The 24499-nt window shown below is 40.2% G+C and overlaps 1 protein-coding gene across 6 annotated transcripts in view; it reads left to right on the top strand.

Annotated features, from left to right (window-relative positions):
* LOC122969573 (protein MTSS 1-like) overlaps positions 1–24499 on the top strand; it is a 73226-nt gene that overhangs the window by 5236 nt on the left and 43491 nt on the right. For all 6 annotated transcript variants that reach the window (XM_044335392.1, XM_044335393.1, XM_044335394.1 and 3 more), the window contains exons 2-3: positions 5986–6047; positions 7696–7769. In XM_044335392.1, the coding sequence (XP_044191327.1) occupies positions 5986–6047; positions 7696–7769 (136 nt within the window). The remainder of the gene's footprint in view (positions 1–5985; positions 6048–7695; positions 7770–24499) is intronic.

Raw genomic sequence — 24499 nt, forward strand, 5'->3', positions numbered from 1 at the left:
AGCAGACACATTACTGTTGATCCGTTTAAGTGGAACCGATCTGCATGTTTCTCCCTGGAGGAGAACCTGGCTCATCCTCTTATACTGTGAGCTGCTTTACACTGAGCTTCACATCTGCCTTTAAACTCTCTGTTATAATGTTCTTCTTCCTGTCAAATAGAAACTGAACTCAAGGTTTACAGTTGTTGGAACTTGCTCACAGCTGCTCTTTCAGTGTTTAAAGTAATTTTTGGATTCTAGGCAGACAGAAAGACACAGATCTGTGAGATAAACGTTTGTCTGATGTGTTAAACATCTTTTCATCCTGTTGTTATCATGTTTGTGTCCAATGTTCACTCTGCGTTTAGCTCTGCTTTGGTCTCCACCGTCTCCTGAGAAAAACATCTGGCTCATTAGCTGCTAAATTTCCTCGTTATCTTCCCTCTCCAGCTAGTTGCTAACTTCAGCTGTCTGCTGTTCAGTGCTGGGATGGTAGTGGTGTAAACGACTGACTTATATGGAGGGTTGATGAGAGCCTGGAGACTCAACTATAAAGACTATAGCTGTGTCTCAAATCACATACTTCTGTTAGTACACTTTCATGTAGTACATTATATATTACTGGCGTAGTGCACAAATTTTGACAGGGTAGTGTTGTCTCAAATCAAACACAGCCGTCGTGCACTTACCAAAAAGCATTAGCTAGCATTCGCGTTATCGTTCGCGCTAACAAATCATCACAGACTGCTAAATTAACCCAAAAAACGTACTGATGGCTTCTATCAGAAAACAGTTTAATGGCGCTTAGTGGTAAACTCCAGTTTGGAAATGACTGGCTTACATGGGGGGGGGTTGATGAGAGCCTGGAGACTCAACTGTAAAGACTGTAGCTGTGTCTCAAATCACATACTTTCACACTTTCACGTAGTACACTGTGTACACTATATATTACTGGCGTAGTGTGTGAATTTCTACAGGGTAGTGTTGTCTCAAATCAAACACAGCCGTTGTGCACTTACCAGAAATGACGATCGCAGATTAGCATTAGCTAGCGTTAGCATTCACGTTATCGTTCGTTACCAAGTCATTACAGACTGCCAAATTAACCCAAAAAACATACTGATGGCTTATATCTGACAACAGTATAGTGGTGCTTAGTGCTAAAAAACACATGTAGAACTTACATTTGTATAATGTAGCGATGTTCATCGTAGTTACAACGTACCCGGCCGCCATTTCCAGTTTGAAAAGTGGTCCCTCCCCTTCTGCTACGTAGCCGAGATGGCGACCATTGAGGGCGAGAAGTGTCCATAGTTCCGCACTCAGCTTTTTGACCATTTTGAGTGCACCATCCGGGTTTTCCATACTTCTCAGTGTGAACACACTTATGCACTCAAAATGTTAAGTGTAAGTACAGAATGTGAAGCAAATTTTAGATACGGCACGATTACATACAACGTCAACGGAAAGACACGATTAGATGCACATTCGTCAGGGTCGGGGCAAATTGATGCATCGAAACGTTTCAACTTTTATGAATCTACTTCATAAACGTAAAGAGATGAAAAGTGGAACAAATTTGCTCTTTTGTGACCTCTCACAGGATAAACGGGTATAAAGAATGGATACATGAATGGTTATATTAAAAAGATGAACAATAAATCTCTTCATTTCATTGAGATTAACAGCTGTCCAGCTAACAATAACTTCCTAGATCTAAAACAAAAAATGTTTGCGACTTACTATTCCTCAGATGATTGACAGGAAGCAGAGTGTACTGTGATGTATTGCAGCACTGATATCTAAACAGTAAACTCATAAACAGACATTTAAAAGAATAAAACTTGATATTTGTGTTTAAAAAACACTTTCTAAACTGTGTCGAACATCTGTAAAGTTACCCGAGGCTGAGCTAAAATAATCCTCGTCTCTTTATTTTGGGGCGCTGCTACTGAAACTGGTGTATGAGTATCGAGATCGCCATGGAAACGTCAGACTGGGCAGCTTCATTGGCTTTGGTACTTTGGCCAAATGGGTCACTTTGTCTTTTCTGGGGTATTTTTTTCCTGTGAGACTGTTTGTTGGCATCGACTCACCGGCTGATGTGAATCTTTTTCTGCTCTGTTCAGCGTTTTCAGCTCTGATGTGTTTATTATCTGACATCAGGTGGAGTTTTGTTAGTTTTTAAAAGGTGAAATCTACTAAACGTCGGTGGTTAGATTTAGTTCATCTCAGATACAGAGTTACATCCTCGGGTGGAGTCCAACTCTCTTTGTAGAGAAGAAAGGAAGGAAGAATATTCTGTCATTTCCTCTTATTTTATTTACATTAAACACCACAGAGAAACACAATCATGCTGAAGTTTGAGGAGCTGGAGTCAGATTTGTGTTTTTATCTCACACCAGCAGCGGATAAAGAAGAAGCAAACAGGGATGTCTTGGTTTTAAAGCCTGTTCAGTCGTTCACAGAGCCAAACAAACAGAGAGATGGATTCCTGAAGGACCAGCAGGCTGCTGCTGCTGCTGCTGCTGCCTCCGGTTGTTGCCACGGTGACAATTTATGTCCTCGGTGACTGATAGATGCAGCGGCCCTGCCCTCGCCTCGGTGTGTGTGTGTGTGTGTGTGTGTGTCAGAGAGTGAGAGAGAGAGAGGATGAGATGTGTGTGTATATACAGTATAATAAAAAAGAGATGATAAATGAGTAATAAAGAGCAGAGAGATGAAACGGTAGAGCATAAGAATAATGAAAGGTGTGTGTGTGTGTGATGAATATGAAGGAGAGAAACAAAGAAAGCAAATGTATGACAGAAAAAAAAATGTGTGTGTGTGTTTGGGTGAGGATGCACGCACGTGTGACCCCTCCCCTCCCCACAAGCCCTTCTTCTCCTTGTCTGAAGCCCCTCTGCAGCAGCAGCAGCAGCAGTAGCAGCAGTAGCAGCACCAGCGTTACCATAGCAACGGTAGTCAGGCGATGACGCTGGCTTCACAAACAGAACAAGGCTGAACACACCCTGCTCGGCTGCACTGTTACAGAGAGGAATGACGCTGACGACAGACGGCACACCTACAACGTGCAGCTGATTTCTAAAAGAGCAGAGAGCTGAAATGTTAATACAAACACCTGCACAGTATAATACAGTATAATATAATACAGTATAATACAGTATAATATAATATAAGATAATACCAGCAGTCACAATAACAGTCTCAGAATGATCATAGAGATGTTCAGTCTCTGTCAGGCTGCACGAATACAAAAACGTTCTGACTTAAAGACATTTTTGGACATTTGTGGAGCTACAAAGATTCATCGATCAGTTGCCAACCATCAATTAATTATTCTGAGTCATTTTTTTAAGAAGCAGATTTCCAAATCCTCTGATTCCAGCTTCTCAAATGTGAATATTTCCTGGTTTCTTTAGTTTTCTATGACAGTAAACTGAATATCTTTTGGGTTGTGGATAAAAACGAGACATGTGAGGACGTCAGCTTTGGCTTTTGGAAACGGTGATCGACATTGTTCACCGTTTTCTGACATTTTACGAACCAAACAACTAATCGAGATAATAATCAACAGATTAATAGATATATATAATCATTAGTTGCAGCCTTACATGTTCGTCTGTATAATGTGAGGTTATAGCTAGCAGCCAGTTAGCTTAGCTTAGCATAAAGAAACAGGAGGAAACAACAACGAAAGTAACAAAACGCACCTCTAAAGCTCACTAATTAACACAATATAACTCTTTGTTTAAAGCATATAAAAAAAACACATTGTAAAAATGACAAGTTGTGTTTTTGGTTGAATCTTTCCTGGTTGCCTAGCAACCCGACAGTGACGCCATTACTCCGATATGAAGCTGTAGCCTCATAACTTGCTGTACAGACTTGCCTCAGTGTTCTCGCTGTTGCTGGCGGTGCACTCGTGAGATTGTTGTTATCACAGTTTCGTTATCGTCTTTACGAGCGTAACCATGGTGACACTAACAGACTGTCGTTAACGTGACGTTGTTTTGCTTCTCGTGTGTCGCCTCCACTGGGCGGACGAGGTGAAAGTAACGAGTGTGTTACCTTTGTCACGCTAATGTCAGTGAGTGAACTATATTTTTATAGCACCTTTCAAAACCAGATACAAAGTACAAATAAAAATGAAATAAAAACAAACAATAATAAATAATGTAGGGCCGCAACATTATTTTCATTATGGGTTAAGCTCGAGGTGACGTCATGAAATGTCTTCTTTTATCCATAACCCAAATATAATCAGTTTACTGTCACAGAGATCTAAATAAACCAGAAAATATTCACATTTCAGGAGCTGAAACCAGAGAATTTGGACTTTTTTTCTTAAAAAAATGACTTCAAACAATTAATAAAATATCAAAACAGTTGGTGGTGTTGTATTGTAAAGTAATTCTGCATGTTACTGCATAAATACACTACATAAAATCTGTACTGATCTGTTTTAAACACAAAGACATAAAGTGGGTTTTAATTGAAGGCTCCTTGTAGGATTTTCTAATGTGGGTTTAAACTATATTTCATTTAAATTCATTACAGATATTCTCAGTCTAGACGAGAGAATCCAGTGAGTGAAGATGCTTCAGATCTTTAGCTGCAGCCCCACCCTCCCCGAAAACACCAGGAGACTCCCGCTGACATTAGAAGTGCTCCCCAGTTTCTTCTTCTGTCTTTGTGTGTTAGTCTGCAGCAGCGTTACTGCACTGCAGTCTGTGTATCTGTCTCATATCAGACCCGGTCTGCGGACTAACTGTATTTGCATGCCTGCGGGTGTTTGTTTGGATTCCTCGTAGACAGTCTGGGGTGGGAGGAGGGGAGGGGGAGGGGGGGGGGGGGGCGTATAGATTGACCGTATTGATTTGTCTCCTTGTTGTCTGTTGATCATCTGATGCTCTGAGTTGATGTGTTTTGACTAAAGAGAAGAGACAGGAGGATGTTTTTCTGTTTTGCTGTTGAATGTTGAATGAACATTAATATGAAATGAAACTGAAAAACTTTTTAAATATTTCTTTGTACCGTCGACTTCTGTCTCATAACTGTCTGTAAACTGTGTCAGTTTTATGGAGACTGTTTATAAGTTAGATGTCAGATGACTGGATTACGTTACTGTTGCTGCTGTTTTTACTGAGCGCTTTGCACCTACAAGCTGGAATAATATGCAGAACAATCTAAAGCTTACTTCTATTTATCATTTAATTTTTTAATTTAAGTCTTTATTGACATTTTTTTCAAATGTTCCATATCTGTCTTTTGATGCCTTGGATCTTTTATATATATATTTTTTTATTCGGCTACATTATGAATGAGTCTTTATCTCAGTGTGTCTCTGAGGTGAAATAAAGATTATGATAAATATAAAGTTGATGGAGCAACACAGCTGATATGTTAGCTTCCTCTATTTTGGACTTCCTGCTGTTTTGCACAGATTTGCAGGTCAAAGTTCACCAAATGTGAACTCAATGATTTACTTCACTCAAGCAAACGATCCACTGATCGCAGTGATCCCATCAAAATAAACTGATATCAACATCATCATGTTGTCGTTTGAAGCTCCGTTGGCTCCTTTATTAGCGCAGATACTGACGTTAGTAACCAGATCAGGACGCGCTCGATCCATAATGAGCACTGTTTCAGTATATTTGTGAAATTGTGAAATGACAACATTTTAGAATGATTAAATTAAAGTTGAAGTGTCGTTTGGGGCTGAAGACTACAAGTTTGAAAATGAAAATGTTGCTCCTCATCGTTAGCCTGCTGGAGGCTAACAGCTCCAGGCTACGTTAGCCGCTACTAGCATAACACAGCTGAATCTCAGACCCAGCTGCAGGTGGTTAAGTTGCATTGTGGGTAATAGTTTTAAAGAAGAAGAATGATTTTGATCCTTTCAGCAGTGTTACAGGAGTACGATGCTTAAAGCTGAAACACTTTTAATAGTTTTGACTGTAAATCCTTCATCAACTTGATATTTCTCCTCTTCCTCCTCAGGGCAGTTACCCCGTCTGGGACGACTTCGTCAGCAAGGCCAGCAAACTGCAGTCACAGCTCAGGTGAGACACACACATACATGTTGTTGAAAGATATGTCTCTATTTTTTAAAGTATCATTTTTGGTTCTGAAACTCAGATCATTTAAATGATACTCTTCCATAAACCTTGTGTACAATCCCAGACTCCTCCATCACACTGTTTATTACTGCACTCCCATCAATGAAATCACTATTTTCCATGAGATTAGAATCTTCCAGAGCCAGAAGGAACAAAACGTTGGAGTAATGAAACACAGAAAGCAGTTTTTTAGCTGTTAGCATAGCGACATATCGAGTTTACGGAGAATTTGACCAATAAATGTTGGCGTAAGCGCTGTTTTTCAGGGTTAAAGAACTTTAGGGTCTTATTTAGAGCTGCAACGTTTAGTCAGTTAATTGATCAACTATTTTGATAATCAAATAATTGTTTCAGAATGTCTTTTTTTTTTTTTTAACAAAAATGGCAAGTATTTGTTGGTTTCAGCTCCTCAAATGTGATAATTTAATGCTTTTCTTTGTCATTATCAATCAATTAATTGAGAAAATAATCAGCAATTTAATCAATAACAAAAATATTATTATTGTTAGTTGCAGCCCAAATCGTATTTCTTCCCATATGAGTGTTGTTGAGAATCATCATTAGTCATTAAGGAGATATTCAGGCTTAAAGAAATGATTGTTTTGGGGTTTAATAAGCAGTAAATCTAAACGTGGCAGCAGAAACCTGTACCTGAAGTTTCAGATGCTACATTTATTTATTATTTACTGCTCTGCAGACTCACGACAGTAAACACTGTAAAAAGTGAACGACACACAGGTGGAACACAAACACACACATGTTGAAACTCTGAGTAACCGGAGCTCATGAAAATCCAATCAGTCTGCTTCATTAAGTGTTTAAATGTCAGGTTCACCTCTCCTTCCCTCCGTCGCCTCGTCCCCGAAACTCTGGTTCAGTAGATCCACACACACACACACACACACACACACACACACACACACACACACACACGTGCACGACTCAATTAACCTTCCGCGACTGGCAGAGATTAATGATGCCACCATAAAGTCATTATCAGTGAGATGCATCAGCAGCAGCCTCCAGAGATTCTGCACCGGGCCAGAGGTCACCGGAGGTCACCAGAGGTCACCAGAGGTCTAAAGCTGATTACAAACACCCTGACTGCACCCTTCCTCCTCCTCCTCTTCCTCCCCCTCCTCCTCCTACCTTGCGTCTGCACCTTCAGTGTTTATTTTACAGTTCAGACGCTGCTCATGTAGCTGAGATTAAATGACCGTATTAATAAAGGTTGCATATATTTGACATGACTATAACATAACGTATCATTTTAAATTGATTCCCAGCAAACAGTTGCTTTCAGTTCATTGTATTACAGCATGAAATCAACTCGCAGTCACTTAAGATTAGCTTGAAAAGGTCATTCAGCATCCAAAACATTGATTTGTTTTGTCAGTTACCTTCTGGTCATGTGACGTTTTGTGTTCGTCTCAAATGTTGAAAGTTAAAACTTGCTTCAACTCACCAGCCTGACGTTACTTTTCCTCAACGTCTCTGCTGAAAAGATAAAAACTAAAACAACTATTTTCTTCTTCTACTTCCTTAATTCTAATCCCTCCTGAACCAAACCTTCCTCCGTTGTGTCTCCCAGGACGACGGTGGTGGCGGTCGCAGCCTTCCTGGACGCCTTTCAGAAGGTGGCCGACCTGGCGACCAACAGCCGAGGTAAGAAGGAAACGTCTGTGTGTTTTTATGTGCTGATGTTTCCTTCAGGTTCATATCAAGAGTGTTTTTCTTTGGGTTGTGAAGTTTGACAGCTGACAGTCTGTTGTGATGAAGATGAATAGATGCTGGAAGGTTGTTGATGTGACTTCTTCTGTGGTCTCGAGCTGCAGCTCGTGTCAGAAGTTGAACATTTGGAAGGTCTAGAAGAGACGTGAGGTTTAATGACTCTGTATACTGTGAAACACAGAGATTTATCTGCTGCTGAAAGGCTGAATCAGCTTCATGTGAGACTTGAATGTAACAGACGTTCATTTATATGTAAAAGTTCTGCAGGTTTAAGCAGGTTCAGCTTTGAGTTTTGGTTCATTTTCATCCACTTCTTTATGTGCATTTCAACAACTGATACAAATATTTTGCAGAAAAGTTGTCTTGACTGAGGTGGAAACGTTGGTGTGTTGATGAAGAGGAAATGTGACATCGATGGAAACAGACTCGGTGAATAAAACATGAAACTTGTGACTTAAACGTCCACTGAAGAGACAAAACTATTAATACACAGAACAAACATAAATACCATAAATCCATCATGTCTTCTACATGGTTTTTGATCATTAGATGTTTGGTTTAATGGAACCAAACTAGAGCTGGAAAATATATCGATATTATATCAGTATCATGATATCAGACTATATATGGTCTCAGATTTTAGATATTATAATATAATGATCTGGTTTTAGTGTTTTAAAGGCTGTTGTGGCTGTTCTGTTACTCAGTCATCATATCCACATTACTGATGATTATTTATCAATACTCACAATATTGATGTCCAGATATTTGGTCAAAGATATTGTGATATTCTTGATGTAAACCTGCATTATTTCATATTTATCTTTTCTTGATTTTCTAGATTTGAAATGAGAAACATGTTGAGTGTGAATCACTGGAGAATATAAAGATTTAGATTTGTTCTAGTGTTGTAAACGTTGAATCGAGGTGAAATATTAAATATATCAGTACAGACTGAAGCAAATACACGACGACATGATGTGAATTCAACCTTTAATGATCAACCCTGAACCTGTAAGATGAATTTGTACACAACAACTTAATATATCAATAATATAAAGTTCATATTTAGGGATAATATGTCAATATTGTATCAACAGCTTCACCGATTGGTCGCTAGAAGAATCAATGATTCTTACAGCTGCAGTGACAGTAAAATAATCTGCAACCAGTTGAATAATCAATGAAACATCTCTGCACTGTCAGCTGGTTATTTATGAGGATTTGCTGCTTTTTCTTAGATGATGATGTGACAGTAAAACTGTTGTAATTTAATGACATCACTTTTATTTTCTTGACATTTTATCAGTTAAATGATTTATGGGTTTATTGAGGAAATAACAGATGAGTTGATAATAAAACCAGCATCAGAAACAGCAGCAGGTTATTCTGTCTTGTTATTGCTGTGGAGCAGTTTGCACCTTCCTCTGGCGGTTTGCATTATTGACGAGTGATCAGAGGTGGCCGTCTCTCTCCCCCCGATCGCTGGACGGGAACGTCGATGGAGGTCGGCCTCCTGGATGGATTAGATGAAGCAGCTCAGGCTGCTTCTGTATGTGTTTGTTTAATGAACGTAACTCTGATTCAGTGTTTCTCCAGGTTTTCATGGAGCTTTATCTTAAAGGTTGACTGTGTGTGTGTGTGTGTGTGTGTGTGTGTGTGTGTGTGTGTGTGTGTGTGTGTGTGTGTGTGTGTGTTGGATGTAGGCCAGCTTCCTGTCGAGGCGACTCACTGTCACAATGACAACAGTAGCTGAGGAAACAATCAGTCACCGCCGCGATGATTCTAGGGCTCTAGGTCACAGCCGCTCTGTAATTGACTCTGCGTGTGTGTGTGTGTGTGTGTGTGTGTGTGTGTGTGTGTGTGTGTGTGTGTGTGTGTGTGTGTGTGTGTGTGTGTTACACCTGGAACAGCGTGCAGAATTACTGGTTTCTCTCAGCGACTGTTGGGACAATTAGAGGTTTTGTGGAGACACACCCCGCCGAGCCCGACTTCCTCCACTGACCCTCAGAAACAAACTTCTTCTTGTTATTTATTGATCTCTGATTTAAAAACTAGTATTTTTATATATAAAAAAAAGAATGTAAAAGAATCCTAAAACTGTAAGATCAGGCTCAGCATCACTGCATCGCTACAATCATATAATAAAAAATCTCCATCTCACTCACACATTTGTGTGACTCCAGTCTGTTCAGAAACGTGAGACAGACGCTCAGAACAGCTGATCATAGAGCTGCTAGAGGTCAGAAACTCCGCAGGCTGCCTTTAAGCATGATCGATCACATGATCCAGACTCTCACATGTGAGGATTTACTGTCTTTATATGAATAAATAAATGATGTCATCAGAATATCTTCAGGTTTTGGACTGTTGGTCGCATATTAAAGGCGTTTTTTTCACCATTTCGATAATGCTATTTTAATGAAGGTGCAGCTATATGTTGCTATGATACGCTGTTATGTTTAAGTGCTACTATGGAACCAGGAGATATCAGTTTTCTGTGGTTAAAAAGCTTTAAACCTTTTCAACTTGTGAGCAGTGAGTAAGAGAAGAAAACGACTGTTTGACAGTTTGACTCTCACTGATGTGTTTTTTTGTGAAATATTGAATTGAAGAGGTTATTTTTACCCATAATCCCGTCTGCTCAGTTACATTTCTTTTATAATTCTACTGAAGGAAAAGACAGAAATAAAGGTGAAGCTCGGCGTCAAAATGGCTGATTAGAAGGAGCTTTAAAAAATGAGCAGAGAGACGTTGATACAGTAGAGGAATGAGAGGAGGAGGAAGACGGAGGGCAGATGGTGATGGAGAGAGAGAGAGAGAGGGATGGTGAAAAGATGGATGGATGGATGGAGGGGGGAGGGGGGAAGGGGGGGTTGTTGGCTGTCATGTCCAGCCGACTGCTGCTGGTGCTCATAGCAACCACATGGAAATCAGTGCAGGACTCAGTCTGAGCAGCAGAACCAGTATCACCCTGTTCATCCGCTGCTTTTTATCTACCGTAAATCCTCTAATAGCTGGATACATTAAGGAGAAGCTTCATAACGAAATAATTACCAATAATTAATTCCACATTGAATGCTGAGCTAACGTGAATGAAATTCTGCCCACAAATTGAAGGCTGGAAGACTTTTAATGTGCAAAACCTGCAGGAAGTGTTGAGTTTAATTTGTTAGTGAGATGTTTAGAGCTGCAACCATTAGTTGTTTAATCGATTCATTGCCAATTAACTATTTTGATGATTAATCGTTTTTAGTCTTTTTTTTTTAAGAAGAAAATGTCCAAATTCTCTGATTCCAGCCTCTTAAATGTGAATATTTTCTGGTTTCTTTAGTCGTCTGTGACAGTAAACTGAATATCTTTGTGTTGTGGACTGCTGGTCGGTGTAAAATAAGACGTTTGAGGTCGTTACTTTGGGCTTCGAGAAACAGTTATCACCATTTTTCACCGTTTTCTGACATTTAATCGATTAATTGCAGCCCAAGAAAGCTGTAAACCAGAACTCCAGATAATGTTAATGCACTTTACTATTATCAATACTTTTATTAACACTTCACTACAACACTTATAAGTCAATTAATTTATACAGCAACAAATATTGACCAAAATGCTTTACATAGAAATTTAAAATACATTTGTTTTGTCTTGTTTTGTTTTTTTAATTAAGTCCAAATTCTCTGATTCCAGCCTCTTAAATGTGAATATTTTCTGGTTTCTTTAGTCCTTTATGATAATAAACTGAACATCTTTGTGTTACGTTGAGCTTTTAGAAACACTGATCGACATTTTTTCACCGTTTTCTGACATTTTAACTAATTGATTAATGAAGAAACTAACAGACAGATGATGGATAGTTACAGCTCTGGAGATGTTGTAGAAGTTAAAGTAATTAAATCCCTCTCAATGTTTTTATCAGTTTAGTTTTGACTGCGGCTGAAATGATGATCACAGTTGTTGTTGAAATCATGAATATTGATCATAATTGTTCATCCATCATCATTTAAACCTTCACTTTCAAACTTTAATAAACATACGAATAGTTTGTTTTCAGACGTATAAATCAACCAATGAATGAACAGTTGGAGACATCAGAGGCCTCCTGTAGAAGTCATTTAAATCTGTAGATTAATTGATCATCACAGAAATGAATGTAGATGTAGCTTCTACTATAAACACAGAAGACAAAAGTGTCATAAAAATGTAAAAGTGAACAAACAAAAACACAAAAAGTGAGTTTATTCTCCGACAACAGGAACTTTTTTTTTTTTTTTGTGATTGTGAGCTCTGACACGAGGAAAAAAATGCAAACACTGATTCTTAAGTGGAGCATCGCTATCTTATCGTCTCCAAAACACACACACACACACACACACACACACACACACACACACACACACACACACACACACACACTCTATGGAGATGAGACGCAGCGGGTGTCCTCCTCGCTCTACCTGACTCTCTTATTGTGTGTGTGTGTGTGTGTGTGTGTGTGTTGGTCCGTGGTTACCATAGCAACCTGCTGCCTGCCAGGGAGGATTTCGTCCTTAAAGGGCCCGGTGAGCGCCGCCGCCGCCACCGCTTTTGGCAGGACCGCGTCAATATGTCAACACCTGGTAACTGTGTCAGACAGAGGAGGAGGAGGAGGAGGAGGAGGAGGAGGAAGAGGAGGAGGAGGAGGAGGAACAAAAGCAGAGAGATGAAGGCGAGAGGATGGGAGGAGATTTAAAAAAGAAAGGGTGACTAGAAAGTAAAAGGACAGGTAGGAGAGGAAGTTCAGGGAAAGGAAGTGGATGTGTTAAAAGAATAAAAGTAGAACAAATAAAGGAGAGAAGAGTGGAAGATGGGAGGAAGAAGAGGAGAGATTAAAGGAGAAATGAGGGGAGAAAGGAGGAAAAGGAGACGAGAGAAAAAGAGAAGAGCTGCTCTCCATTTCTCGCTTCTGTCACTCATCTCTTCCTCTTCGTCTTCGTCTTCGCTCGTCACAACAAACAATACATGAGAGAGATTTTGGGAATGAATCAGGGATGAGGTCCGATAGACTGTTCCATGCTGCATCCGGATGTGGGAGTGGAAAGAGAGGAGGAAGAGGAGGAAAAGAGGAGGAAGAGAGGAGGATGAAGAGGCTGCTAATGAATAATTTGATCATTGTTTCATCTGCTGATTATTTCTCCTCGATTAATCATTTTTGTCTAAAAAAATTCACACTTTAAAAGTTTTTTTTTAATTATCTGTCACATATGAAACATTTGAGGAGCTGAAACTAGAGAATATTTGGTATTTTTGGTTATTTTTCTGTCAATCAATCAAACTATTAATTGTCTAATTGTTGCAGCTCTAGAGGAGAGAGAGGAGGTGAACAAAGAGATGATGAAGGCAGGAGAAGGAGCAGGAATGTCGAAACATCACATGAAAATATATTTGCGAGAAATTTCCTTGATGATGTGTTCGTGTGCTGCTGGGAAAATTCACTATCGGAGACTCTTAAATGCGAGAACCATCTTTACATTTTCCAGAATGTAAATTTTTGTCGTCTCACCTTGAAAAATACTTTAACATCATTAAAAAACAACATCTGGAAAGTTTGTAAAAAAATCCTTGAAACCGACGATCCAGACGAGAGCAGAAACAGTATTTTATAACACCTCCAATTCATCCGCTCAGCGACTGTCTGTCGGCCGCAATAAAACCGAGTGGATCTTTTAATATTCCCAGTTCGGTCATGTGCTGTCTCGGAGCTTCCGTGTCCCATCAACAGTCCGACCGCTGGCTGTAAAAACTCTTGTAATTTATAGTCCGCAAAAGCTCTTTAAAGGCCAGATGTTGTTTTTCGATTTTTTAAAACGTTCCCAACATGTCGTGGCGGTTTAGCGGTTGAGCTGAAGGAGCCGAGCTGCTGTATATGATGAGCTGCTGCAGGAGAAAATGGTCCTACTGGTCCTCTTGAGTTGTAAGTTGGAGCTCCCAGTAAAGACAAACATCAGCTTCATCTTGAGTTATGACTACATCTGCTTTATTATAACATGAATCAACCAAAACTGCGACACAACCCTCATTAAAGCAGGTAAATGTTGCCAAGAAGTATGTTGACCCCTGAACTTTACGCCTTCATGTGACAGTAAAACCAGGGCTCTAACAGCCTTCATACTGGTTTATAGTTCATCCCATAGGTGTTGGATGTGGTTCAGGTTATGGATCTGTGCAGGTCAGTCAAGTTCTTCCACACAAAACAGGAGGAAAAGTCTTTCTTTATGGATGTGGCTTTGTGCGTGAGGGCATTAACATGTTGAAACAGGAAAGAGAGAGAGAGATGTGGAAACTACAGGGCCGTCCGGCTTTTTACACCTAACTTTGCCCGTTTAGTTTAGTTTGTTTGAGTTGGCGTGGAAGCTGTTGATCAAACTCTGGCGCAGACCAAACAAAAGGAACTCTGGGTGGTTTTCCTCCTCAGTATGATTCATTTTGAGCAGATTTGAACACAGCGATCCTTCTCAGACCAAAAAAACAACCACACATAGACCCCTCCTAGAAGGATGTGGTCTCCGTCTGGTCACGAATGATTTCTGGAGTGGTTTGTTTGCGGTGGGAACTTGATCCGACCTCCGTCTGACCAGACTACAAGGCGTAGTACTCTGCAAGTTGGAGCTAAACAACTTCCTGTAGCCAGGTACGCTTTGCATGCTGGGATGTGGATGAGTGAAATCGACAGTTGCTAGCAGCTAGCTGGAGGATGAGTCGAGGTCTGATGCAACCCAACTACAGGTCTGAAAATGCACCTGACTGTTTTGCAATTGTGGGTCTATTTTGGTCCACGTCCAATCAAAATCAGGTGCCTTTATTTATTTATTTATTTATTTATTTATTTATTTTCTGATGTAATAGTATGAATTCAAAATCTAAACTACTAATAAATTCCTCAACATAGAAACACTTTTCCTGGATTATATGTTTATTCTATGGGGTTAAAATCACATTATTTACATCAGTTTAGTTGAATGGCACTAAATACTACATTACCCATGAGCCTCAGCGGCTGCAACTAAAAGCTGAGTCGTTGCAGGTAATCAATCACCGAACCAGAGATGCTGAACGGATCCAAAACTGAACAATATCAACCTCTGACTTAACTTTATTGTAGATGTTTATGACCGCAGTGCACTCTGGGATTTGTAGTTCATTTATTTCCTGTAGTTTTTTATGAGAGTCTCTTGTGAAGGATCAGGTGGGACAGAATGATGTCAGGTTTTAATTTGAGAACATGACATGTGTTGCTGATGTATCAGAGGAAGAAAATGTTAAATGTGTACTTGTTTGATGGCGTGTCAGTTCATCGTAGATGTAGACTGTAGTGAAGTGGATTCTCTGCTGCAGTCGGTATCTGCAGTGTGTGTGTGTGTGTGTGTGTGTGTGTGTGTGTGTGTGTGTGTGTGTGTGTGTGTGTGTGTGGGGTTGAGTCCTCAGCAGCACACAGATGGCCTCCTTTTGGCAGCTCGTCATTTAATGATATCATCTCAGGCGCAGGTGAGTGATGTCATATCTGCAGTGTGTCCACACCGGCATGTTTAGGATTTTCATCAAGGTCAGATAGAGGTTCAACGTTCAGACGGCTTAAATGGCTTAAAGACGCCACAGAGTCTTTTCTTACACATGTTGATTCATCATCAACATTATCTCTGCGTTATTTTTATCCCACATTCTTTCTTCTACTCCTTTTCTTTTTCTTTCTTTCTCTCTTTTCTTATTTTTTATCCTCTTTCTCACTTTAAACCACACAGTCGGTAGCCGTGTGCTGCTGTACTTCAGGGTCCAGTAGGAAATCAGAGCTCCAATGTTGATGCTGAACTCTATACTGATCATACAGATTGATCAGTACAGCCAAGAACCAACAGCTAAATAAAATTCATGTGTTTCAGCTCGCAGGCCGCAGCTTCCTGATCATATTTCTGTGATTTTATAAATGTTCCTCTAAGAGACGGATGTGTTACGACCAGAACATGATCATAGATCAAATTAAACCCACAAGGATCGATAATTAGTGAGTACAAGACCGGAAGACACATAAAAGTGAATTATAAATCTTTTGATATTAAAAAAATGACTGTATAAATCAGAGCGACTTTCACCAAGTTCATATTTTATTTGTCGAGTTGTCATAATAATCACATGTCATTAATTCAGTCAGTAAAAACGCCATTAAAAACACACAGATCAAAGCGGAGCAGAGAGGCTCCCGCTGAAAAGTAAAAGTTATAGCGGGTTCAGTGTTTTTAATGAAGAGACATCACAAGAAATATAATCCAAAGTGGGATGATGTCAGAAGCTTAAACTGGACTGGAGTCAGAGAGCCGCTGCAGTTACTGTAAAACCAAACCGTCCGTTCCTCTGTTCCGGCTCCAAAATCCTCGTCCAGCCGAGCCGAGTTAAAACAGGCTCATATATCCTCCGCTGTGAGGTTCCTTCAGCGCTGAGGTCAAACGTTCAAAAATATCAGTCATGACATGACACTACTTATAACAGTAATAACTATTTTTATATACTGCAGTTGCTACATGCCCGGCCTGCTGACAGCGGTTTTATTTAAAGAAGAACTCTTTGTGAGAAGAAAAAAAATAATCTGCCTGAACTCTGAACTGCTTCTGGTCCATAAAAGAGTTTGATTTATATATTTCTTTCTATGATGATGTGACTTCTTATCAAGGTAACTTTCAGCAGGAGTCTGGTAGAAGGAAATGTCAGTTTTTGGTGCAAAGCCATGAGAGAAGGCTTCTTCCTCCAAACTAAGTTCTGATCAGACGTTAAGCATCATATTTCTGTTGTAGAAGAAGAAACTTTGACCAGAATCCAGTGCAGCTGAAGGACCGGTTAGGGTTTGAGTATTTATGAGGGTTTCAGCAGTCAGTCTTAGTCAATTTGGGAAAAAAAAAACTTGCTAACATCGTCAACGGTTGGACGCAGGTTGAAGCTGATTCAGGAAGCTGATTGGTTGTGTTGTGAGTCTGACACACATGATTATCACAAATAAACTCAGCTCCACATCTGGTCCACCATCTTTTTAACTGATGTTTCATAAAGTGGTTGCACAAAGAACATAAATCCAAATAAATAGATCATACATACTCGCCATGTTCGTCCCTCACAACACAAACAACGTCCACTTTTATTGACGTCAGATGCGACGCCCAGCTGTGTTTGACTAGTGTTCAACTATTTGATCATCAATTATACATTTTTTAATAAGAAAATGTCCAAATTTTCTGATTCCAGCTTCTTAAATGTGAATATTTTCTGTTTCTTTAGTTCTCTGTGACAGTAAATTGAATATCTTTGGATTGCGGACAAAACAAGTCATTTGAGGACGTCATCTTGGACTTTGGGGAACAATTATCGACATTTTTCACCATTTTCTGACATTTTAAAGACCAAACCATTAATTGAGAATATCATCAACAGATTAATTGATAATGAAAATAATCATTAGTTGCAGCCACTGGTCCAAAGCGGATTGGATGTGCATCACTAGACCTTCGTCATACTGTCTGAAAGTGGTCTCAGTGAGTTCTAAAAGGGTTTGAAACCAAGTCAGAGAATATTGCTGATACTGTTACTGTTGTTTACAGTGAGAAGCAACTGTGATGTACCTTGAACCACTCAGTACAGTTTGAAATAGGAACAGTAAAAAACATGAATAATCCAAAATGTTGCGTTATTCTTTAAAATTGTGATGACAGCTTGTAATGGAAATGAAATATTGTCGCACAATGTTAGAAGAAGAAGAAGTACCTTATTGATCCCTGTGAGGAAATTGATCCTCTGCATATGACCCATCCTATAAACACACACTGCGCCCAGAGACCAGCTCCAGTTCTTTGACCAGTGCCAGTAGACAGGACCACTGACAGGAGTATTAACCCTAACATACATGTCTTCGATGGTGGGAGGAAGCAGGAACACCTGACAGAAACCTGCACAAACACGAGTAGAAACTCCACACAGAAAGGACCTGGGACAGCAGAGGTCGAACCCAGGACCTTCTTGATATGAAGGTGACCACTTAGCCACTGTGCTGCCCTTCAAAGCTAACAATGACTTCTCACACATTTAAAAACAACACGTCTAAAATGTGGATGCTTGGTGGTTGCTTGAGATCACACTTCAGATACTACAGCCCTGCCCAGAACGTCTCATGGGATCATTTTAGATCTATCTCCAGAGGTCGGGGACTCAACCACGTAGAAAGAGCAGAAAACTGGTCTGGACTGAAGATGAAATCTGATCAGAAGTCAGTTTTTATAAACGAGGCCTCAGGTGTCACATGTGCTGTTTTAATGTGAGAGCAGAACTGAATTTACTGCCAGCAGCAACAGCAGCAGCAGCAGCAGCAGCAGCAGTGTGTGGTCTTTGAGGGCCTCATTATGGTATGGCATCGCCACGGCAACAGCAGCAGCTGCCTGGTTTGACGTCACACAGAATGTGATCGTCTGAACACACACACATATACAATATCAGAGCATATGGAGTGCAGACAAGTGTGTAGATGTACTGAACATCCAATGAATGTACAGTTATGATGATATTGAGCAGAAGTAGCTTAATTCAGTGACTCTACAGGACTTTACACCTGTTCATGCATCAGTTTTTCATGACTGGTGAAAAACTTCAAATCCAGTTTGGAGCAGTGCTTGAACTGGGCCCATTAATCACTGGTACAGAGCACTGGAACGTTAAGATTTCTGTCCTGCTGTTGCTTTTTAGTGCTGCCACTTTCTCATGAATGTCGGTGATCATAGTGAAGTTGGGCAGAAATGGGCCCTGTGTGTTTTTATTAATGTTGTACGTTGTGTTAACTCACAGTACACGTTTTAATCTTCCTTTCTGCACGACCAAAATCAAAGGGTACGGATCAATTCGAGCAGTCGCGACGAAGCGCTTAGACTATTTGATTAAAGTTTATTCGAACAAGATGACCGTGTCCTCAACAGTGTTGAGGAAAAAGAGAGAAATGCAATGTCACTTTGTGCAACTCTGCTATGAACAGAAAGTAAAAGGAAAATATGGAGCCACAGATGTCTGGAAGATGCAGACAATCTGATACGTCTGTTCTGCAGTAAAGTTTAGTTTTATATTACAGCAGTCTCTCAGTCAGTCCACAGTTTTAGCCACAACTTGTAAAATATACTCCAGTAATATTAAAACAAGCTCCCTATATCCGGTCCCCAATGTCCGGATAAATAATGTCAGTTTATCTGATCATTGGCCCATTATATTTTCCACCTCACTCCCCTCCCAGACTCCTAAACCCAGTCTGCCAGGAAACTATTCCAGGCCTTTTACCCATCTCACTGCCAAGCACTTCTCAGATTCCTTCTTGGCTCTCATTAAAGCTCCCCCTGCTGGTCTGAGCACAGAAGAACTGGTCACAGTATTCAGCTGCACTTGACCAATATTCTCGACTCAATTGCCCCTTTATAAAGTTAGAGAAGCAAAAACCAAAGCTCATGCCTGGTTTAACTCCAGAACTTGTGTGGTTAGGCAGGAATGCAGGAGAGCTGATTATAAATGGATTGTAAAAACAGATAAGTGTCTTACCAGCATCTGAGATACTGTTGGTTAAATATCAACAGTCTGTCAAAGCAGAGAGAACCAAAATATTTTTCTGATATCATCTTCGAACATGCCCACAAACCCAAAGTTTAATTTAATACAGTAAATACAGCACTCAACCCTGCAGTCATGAATTGTCATGAAGCAACACCAGATTCTTTATTAGCAAAATTGACACCATACAATCCCAGATATCACCACCCTCCTACTGTCCGTCAGTTCAGTTAGAGAGTTAAGCTCATGTTCCTCAATTCTCATCAACTTTGAACCAATTTCTCTCTTCTCTTTGACACATATTATCTCTCATATGAACCTTAGCACATGTCCCTTAGACCTTATTCCCTCACGCCTACTTAAGAAAGTGCTGGACTAGGGCTGTAGTCTGCAGGTCGACTGGTTGATTAGTTGGTAGATATGCTCTCGTCCGACGAAATTCTCATTGGTCGAATAATCTCCGTGTTATTTTCATAAGGAGAAAAGTGCTACATCAACAGCTTTCCAGGAGTAATCCATTATTTCCTGTGGCGGGAGGGACAGACTAACAAATTACCTGTACCTGTTGTTTTCACAACTTTGAACTCGCCCAACCTAACGGAGACTGCTGGGTCTAACTGTACTCAACGTTTACTGAATCTGTGTTTCTCCATAATGACACAATGAGAACCCCCGCCAGGCCAAAAAAATGTTTTTTAATATTTGACATCCGAATGAATATCCATTATACGTTTGGGAGTCTCTGTGCAACGCTGCTCTGGTACGTGAGTCAACCTCTGTCGTTGCCTGGGAAACCACTGGTCGCGTGGCTCCGTTAAATAGTATATAAGCGTAGCGAGCGGGAAAGAGTGAGGGGCAGAGAAGTGACGGTGGATGTGAGCGGAGCAGAGGAAAAGGTTAGTAGTAAGTTGTCAGTCAGGCAGTAAATGTACAGTACAGACTACAGTGTGTCAGTTAATAAATGCTAAAAAAAATCAAGTCTGTTGTTTCCTCAAATGCTGGAAAAGTAAAGGGGGTTAGCTCCAAAGTTAGCAACAATGGGTTAGCCTAACCTGAAGACACAAAACAGAGAAATGTGTGGCTGCCGAGTTTACTGTGCACTCTGTCCCGCTCCATATCTCAGAGTTTGCTCTTGTGAAGGTGACAAATGATTTGTTCTTGTCTTTAGATTCAGGAACTTACACTATTTTAATTCTTTTATATCTCTCAGCTGCCTTCAACACAGTCGATCACTCCATCCTCTTGGAGCACCTTAACCATGTTGTTGGCATTCAGGGACAGGTCCTTCTCGTACTGGTTTGCCTCGTACCTCCAAGATGGATCAGCCTCTGTCAGAATTGATAATGTGTCCTGGCACCCATCTCCTGTGGAGTACCACAAGGCTCCATATTAGGCCCTATTTTATTTTCCCTATATATGCCTCCTTTGGGGTCTTTTTTTCAGAAACTATATCTGCTACCGTTGTTATGCCGACGACACCCAGCTGTACCTCCCACTGAAACCATGTGGTCCATGCAGTTAACTCCCTTCTTAATTGCGCTGAGGATGTCAAATCCTGGATGGCAAAAAGCTTCCTTCAACTAATTCAGAATAAAGCAAAGGTCCTAATCTTCGGACAACCCTGCAGACAACTCCACAACCACATTCAATGCCCTCGGACCTCTGTCGTTGAGTGTAAAGTCCCACGTAAGAAATCTTGGTGTTATCTTTGACTCTTGTTTAAAATTAGATAAACAAATCGACTCAGTTGTCAGCAGTGACTTCTTCTATCTTAGATCACAGTTAAACTCATTCTTGTCTGTTAAAGTTTTCAGAGACCATAGTTCAGGCTTTTGTTTCCTCTCGCCTCAACTACTGCAATTCTCTCAATGTAGGAATCAGTCAGTCAGCTCTATCTCGCCTGCAGCTGGTTTAAAAGCAGCGAGACTCTTCTCTTATACCAAGAAGAGAAACCATATCTCCCCTGAACTGGCCTCTCTTGGTTACCAGTGAGGTACAGAATTGATTTTTAAGATTCTTTTATTTGTTTTGAAAGCACTGACACCAGGTTACATCTCTGAACTGCTCGTCCCCTATTCCACCCCTCAGATCTGCTGACCAATCACTGCTCTCCATTCCTCACACCCAGTTAAAAACCAAAGGTGATCGAGCGTTTTCAGTTGTCGGCCCTAAATTGTTGAATAGTTTGGCACTAATTAGATCTTCCCCTTCTATTGATGTCTTTAAAATCCATCTAAAGACCCATCTCTTCTCTTCAGCATCTGATTTGTGATCATGAAGTCATGCCTGACCACACTCTGGCTTTTATTTATTTGTCTATTATTTGCCAAGATATTCTATGTTTTTATTAATTTACTTATATCCTCTTATCTATGTCTGTGTTTCCTGTGTTTATATTTGATCGTTCATGTTTTTTTTTCTTATTGTAACTATCAATCTAATAATCCAATAATTTAATTTCTGTGTAAAGCATCTGGTCAACATTTGCTGGTTTTAAATGTACTCTATAAATAAATGAACTTGACTATAGTTTAAAACGCATCTTTTGAGACTCCTGAAACTGAGGACCAACCGACCAAAATTTCTGACCTGCCAGAAATTAAACCGAGCCTGATCATTGATTGTCCAGACAATTAATCAAACGTAGTGACCTTAAAAACTGCACGTCACATGATAACTGATCTGGCAGTAACTAAATGGAGGCGACCTATCGGGGGTTAAAACTGGGCTTCTACCAGACTCGTCACATGTTTCTCGACAGGTTGACATTTACCAGAAAATCTTGACCCAGACAAGGCTGTTTTTGATAGTTTATAAACATTTGACATTTTGAAGTAACCACACCTGATTGTAAATGTAGTTTTTTTTGTCATGTTATGTGAGTTGACAAATATGTACTTTTGAGAGTTTTCACCTTTTAAACATCTTGGAAAAACTTGAGCGACAAGCGAAGTGGCAAACAACAGGAAATTGGATTGTTTTCTGCCAGTTGGTAAGAAAAAAATCATCTTTAAAATACAAATTTTGCTTTTAAACCTGCAGTGCAGAAATTTTGTCTCCCCCTTCTGGCAGTGACATTGTTGACGATGTGCTTTATGACGTATGTGGCTGTCGTCGGAGCGTTATTTGGATAAACTGACCACATATTGGGAATCTAAATGGTAACTTTCTCACCTGAAAAAAATATTAAAAGTTAACAAAGTGAAAATTACAACAGCTTTTAGCCATGTATACCCAGTAAGCCTTGCAGTCGGACGGGAATGTCATACCAGACACCAGATTTAAAAACTTCCTGCAATGCAGCTTTAAATTTTGCCAGAAAAAAAAACAAAAAAAGAAGATAAAAATAACCTGAAAAGTATAAACAAAAAATTGCAAAACAAACAAAACAAGAGTCTTCTGTGTATAAAGTTGGTTTTGTACATTTGTGTGAGTCAGCCGGAGGGTGTGATTGAATTATTAAACAGGAGTACCCAGCAGGTGAAGCCATGTGTGTGTTCTTTTCATCTCCTGCACAAACTGTACCTAATTAGTTATGAGGCCCCACCCGTCTGTGGGGGAGCATCAGAAACAATAATTAAGCGCTCCCCTCTGCAGGCCTGGACTCGCTGGCTGCGTTCAGGTCTCTGTGGAGAAAGGAAAAAAGGAAGGAGGGGATGCTGCTGCTGTCTCACGGCGGTAATCCAGGATTTATAATTCATAGCCGTATTTTATCATCTGAAGAAAGAGCCTTGCGAGAACCGCTCGCATGAACAGATTCACTCTTAAGAGGCACGTAGGAGAGATTTAAAGAACATTCGTGGCATTCATCAGTTTTCTCACACAAATTAAATTCACCTGTCTTGACTTTCTTCACAAGGGGAGAAACGCTTGTTGTTTCGACTTCATGTCAAAGCGTTTCCCTCTTTATTTCTGACGCAGTGCAGCTGCTGCTCTGATGGATTCGTATTTTCTAATTCGGCTCCTCTAATACGACGACTGACGCTGATGAATGTGTCCGCTGGTTTTCATGACAGCAGCGACCTCAGATTCTTCTTTTCAGGTCGCCTTATATTGACATTTTAAGGGGCGTCGACGGTGCTAATGATGAAAACTCAGGAACGTTTAACCTCCTCGTGAACAGATGACGCTCATCTGGCTGAAACCAGAGATTTGCTACAAGTTTGTGACATTATGAGAGTTGCAAGATAAGAATACAGAAATGTTCTTGCATGAGGCCCGTCTCAAGGAACTGACCGTTTATTGTAAATGATTACACACTTGGGTTTTGCAGGAAATTAATCTCATTAAATCAAATATACTAAAAAATACAGTCGATGTGTATGGAGGGAGAAGAAAAATGTCCATTTTCTTTGAGCGCTCCATAAGAGCGTCCGTCCCTCTGCAGAGTGGTGGTTGTGGTGGTTGTGGTGGTTGTGGTGGTGGAGGTGACCAGCAGGAGGTCGGAGCCATTTATAAAGGTTGAACAGCTGTTAAATAATTCACTACTACACTTTGACGCTGCAGAGATGAACTCTGTGTCCCTGCTTCACTCTGTCAGTCAGACAGTCAGGTGTCAGGAACTGATTTTTGTAGCGTGTTTCTCCTTTTTAGTTTACAGGACTTTTAACTGTCGTTCTTAAAGTACACGTGGTTTGAAAGGAATCGTCTGTGGTAACAAAGCCACACAGAGCTTTCTTACTGTCTTTTAGCTCACATTCAGTGTTTCCAGCAGCAGCTGTTTTCATCAAACAACCTCTGATAAACCCGCCGTACACTTCCTGCTCAGCAGCAAACTGCAGACAGACACAGTTAGAGACTAACTGGTGAAGAAACTGGAACGTTTAGCAGCTAAAGACACAGATATTTCTCATAGAGTTGGTTGAAACCAAGCCAGAGCTAAACACAAACACGACAAGCAAACACCGACACTCCTAATGGATGATCATGTTATTCTGTGTCTGCTGGATGTGGATTTGCTAACATAGTCACCATAACAACGTGTCTTTCCAACAATATGACAGAATTGTGTCTTTTTCAGCTTGATAAAGAGTTTTTCTGTCCTGAAGTGGCCAAAAAAAGTAATGAAT

The sequence above is a fragment of the Thunnus albacares genome, chromosome 19 (assembly GCF_914725855.1).
Source record: "Thunnus albacares chromosome 19, fThuAlb1.1, whole genome shotgun sequence".
Taxonomy (NCBI): domain Eukaryota; kingdom Metazoa; phylum Chordata; class Actinopteri; order Scombriformes; family Scombridae; genus Thunnus; species Thunnus albacares.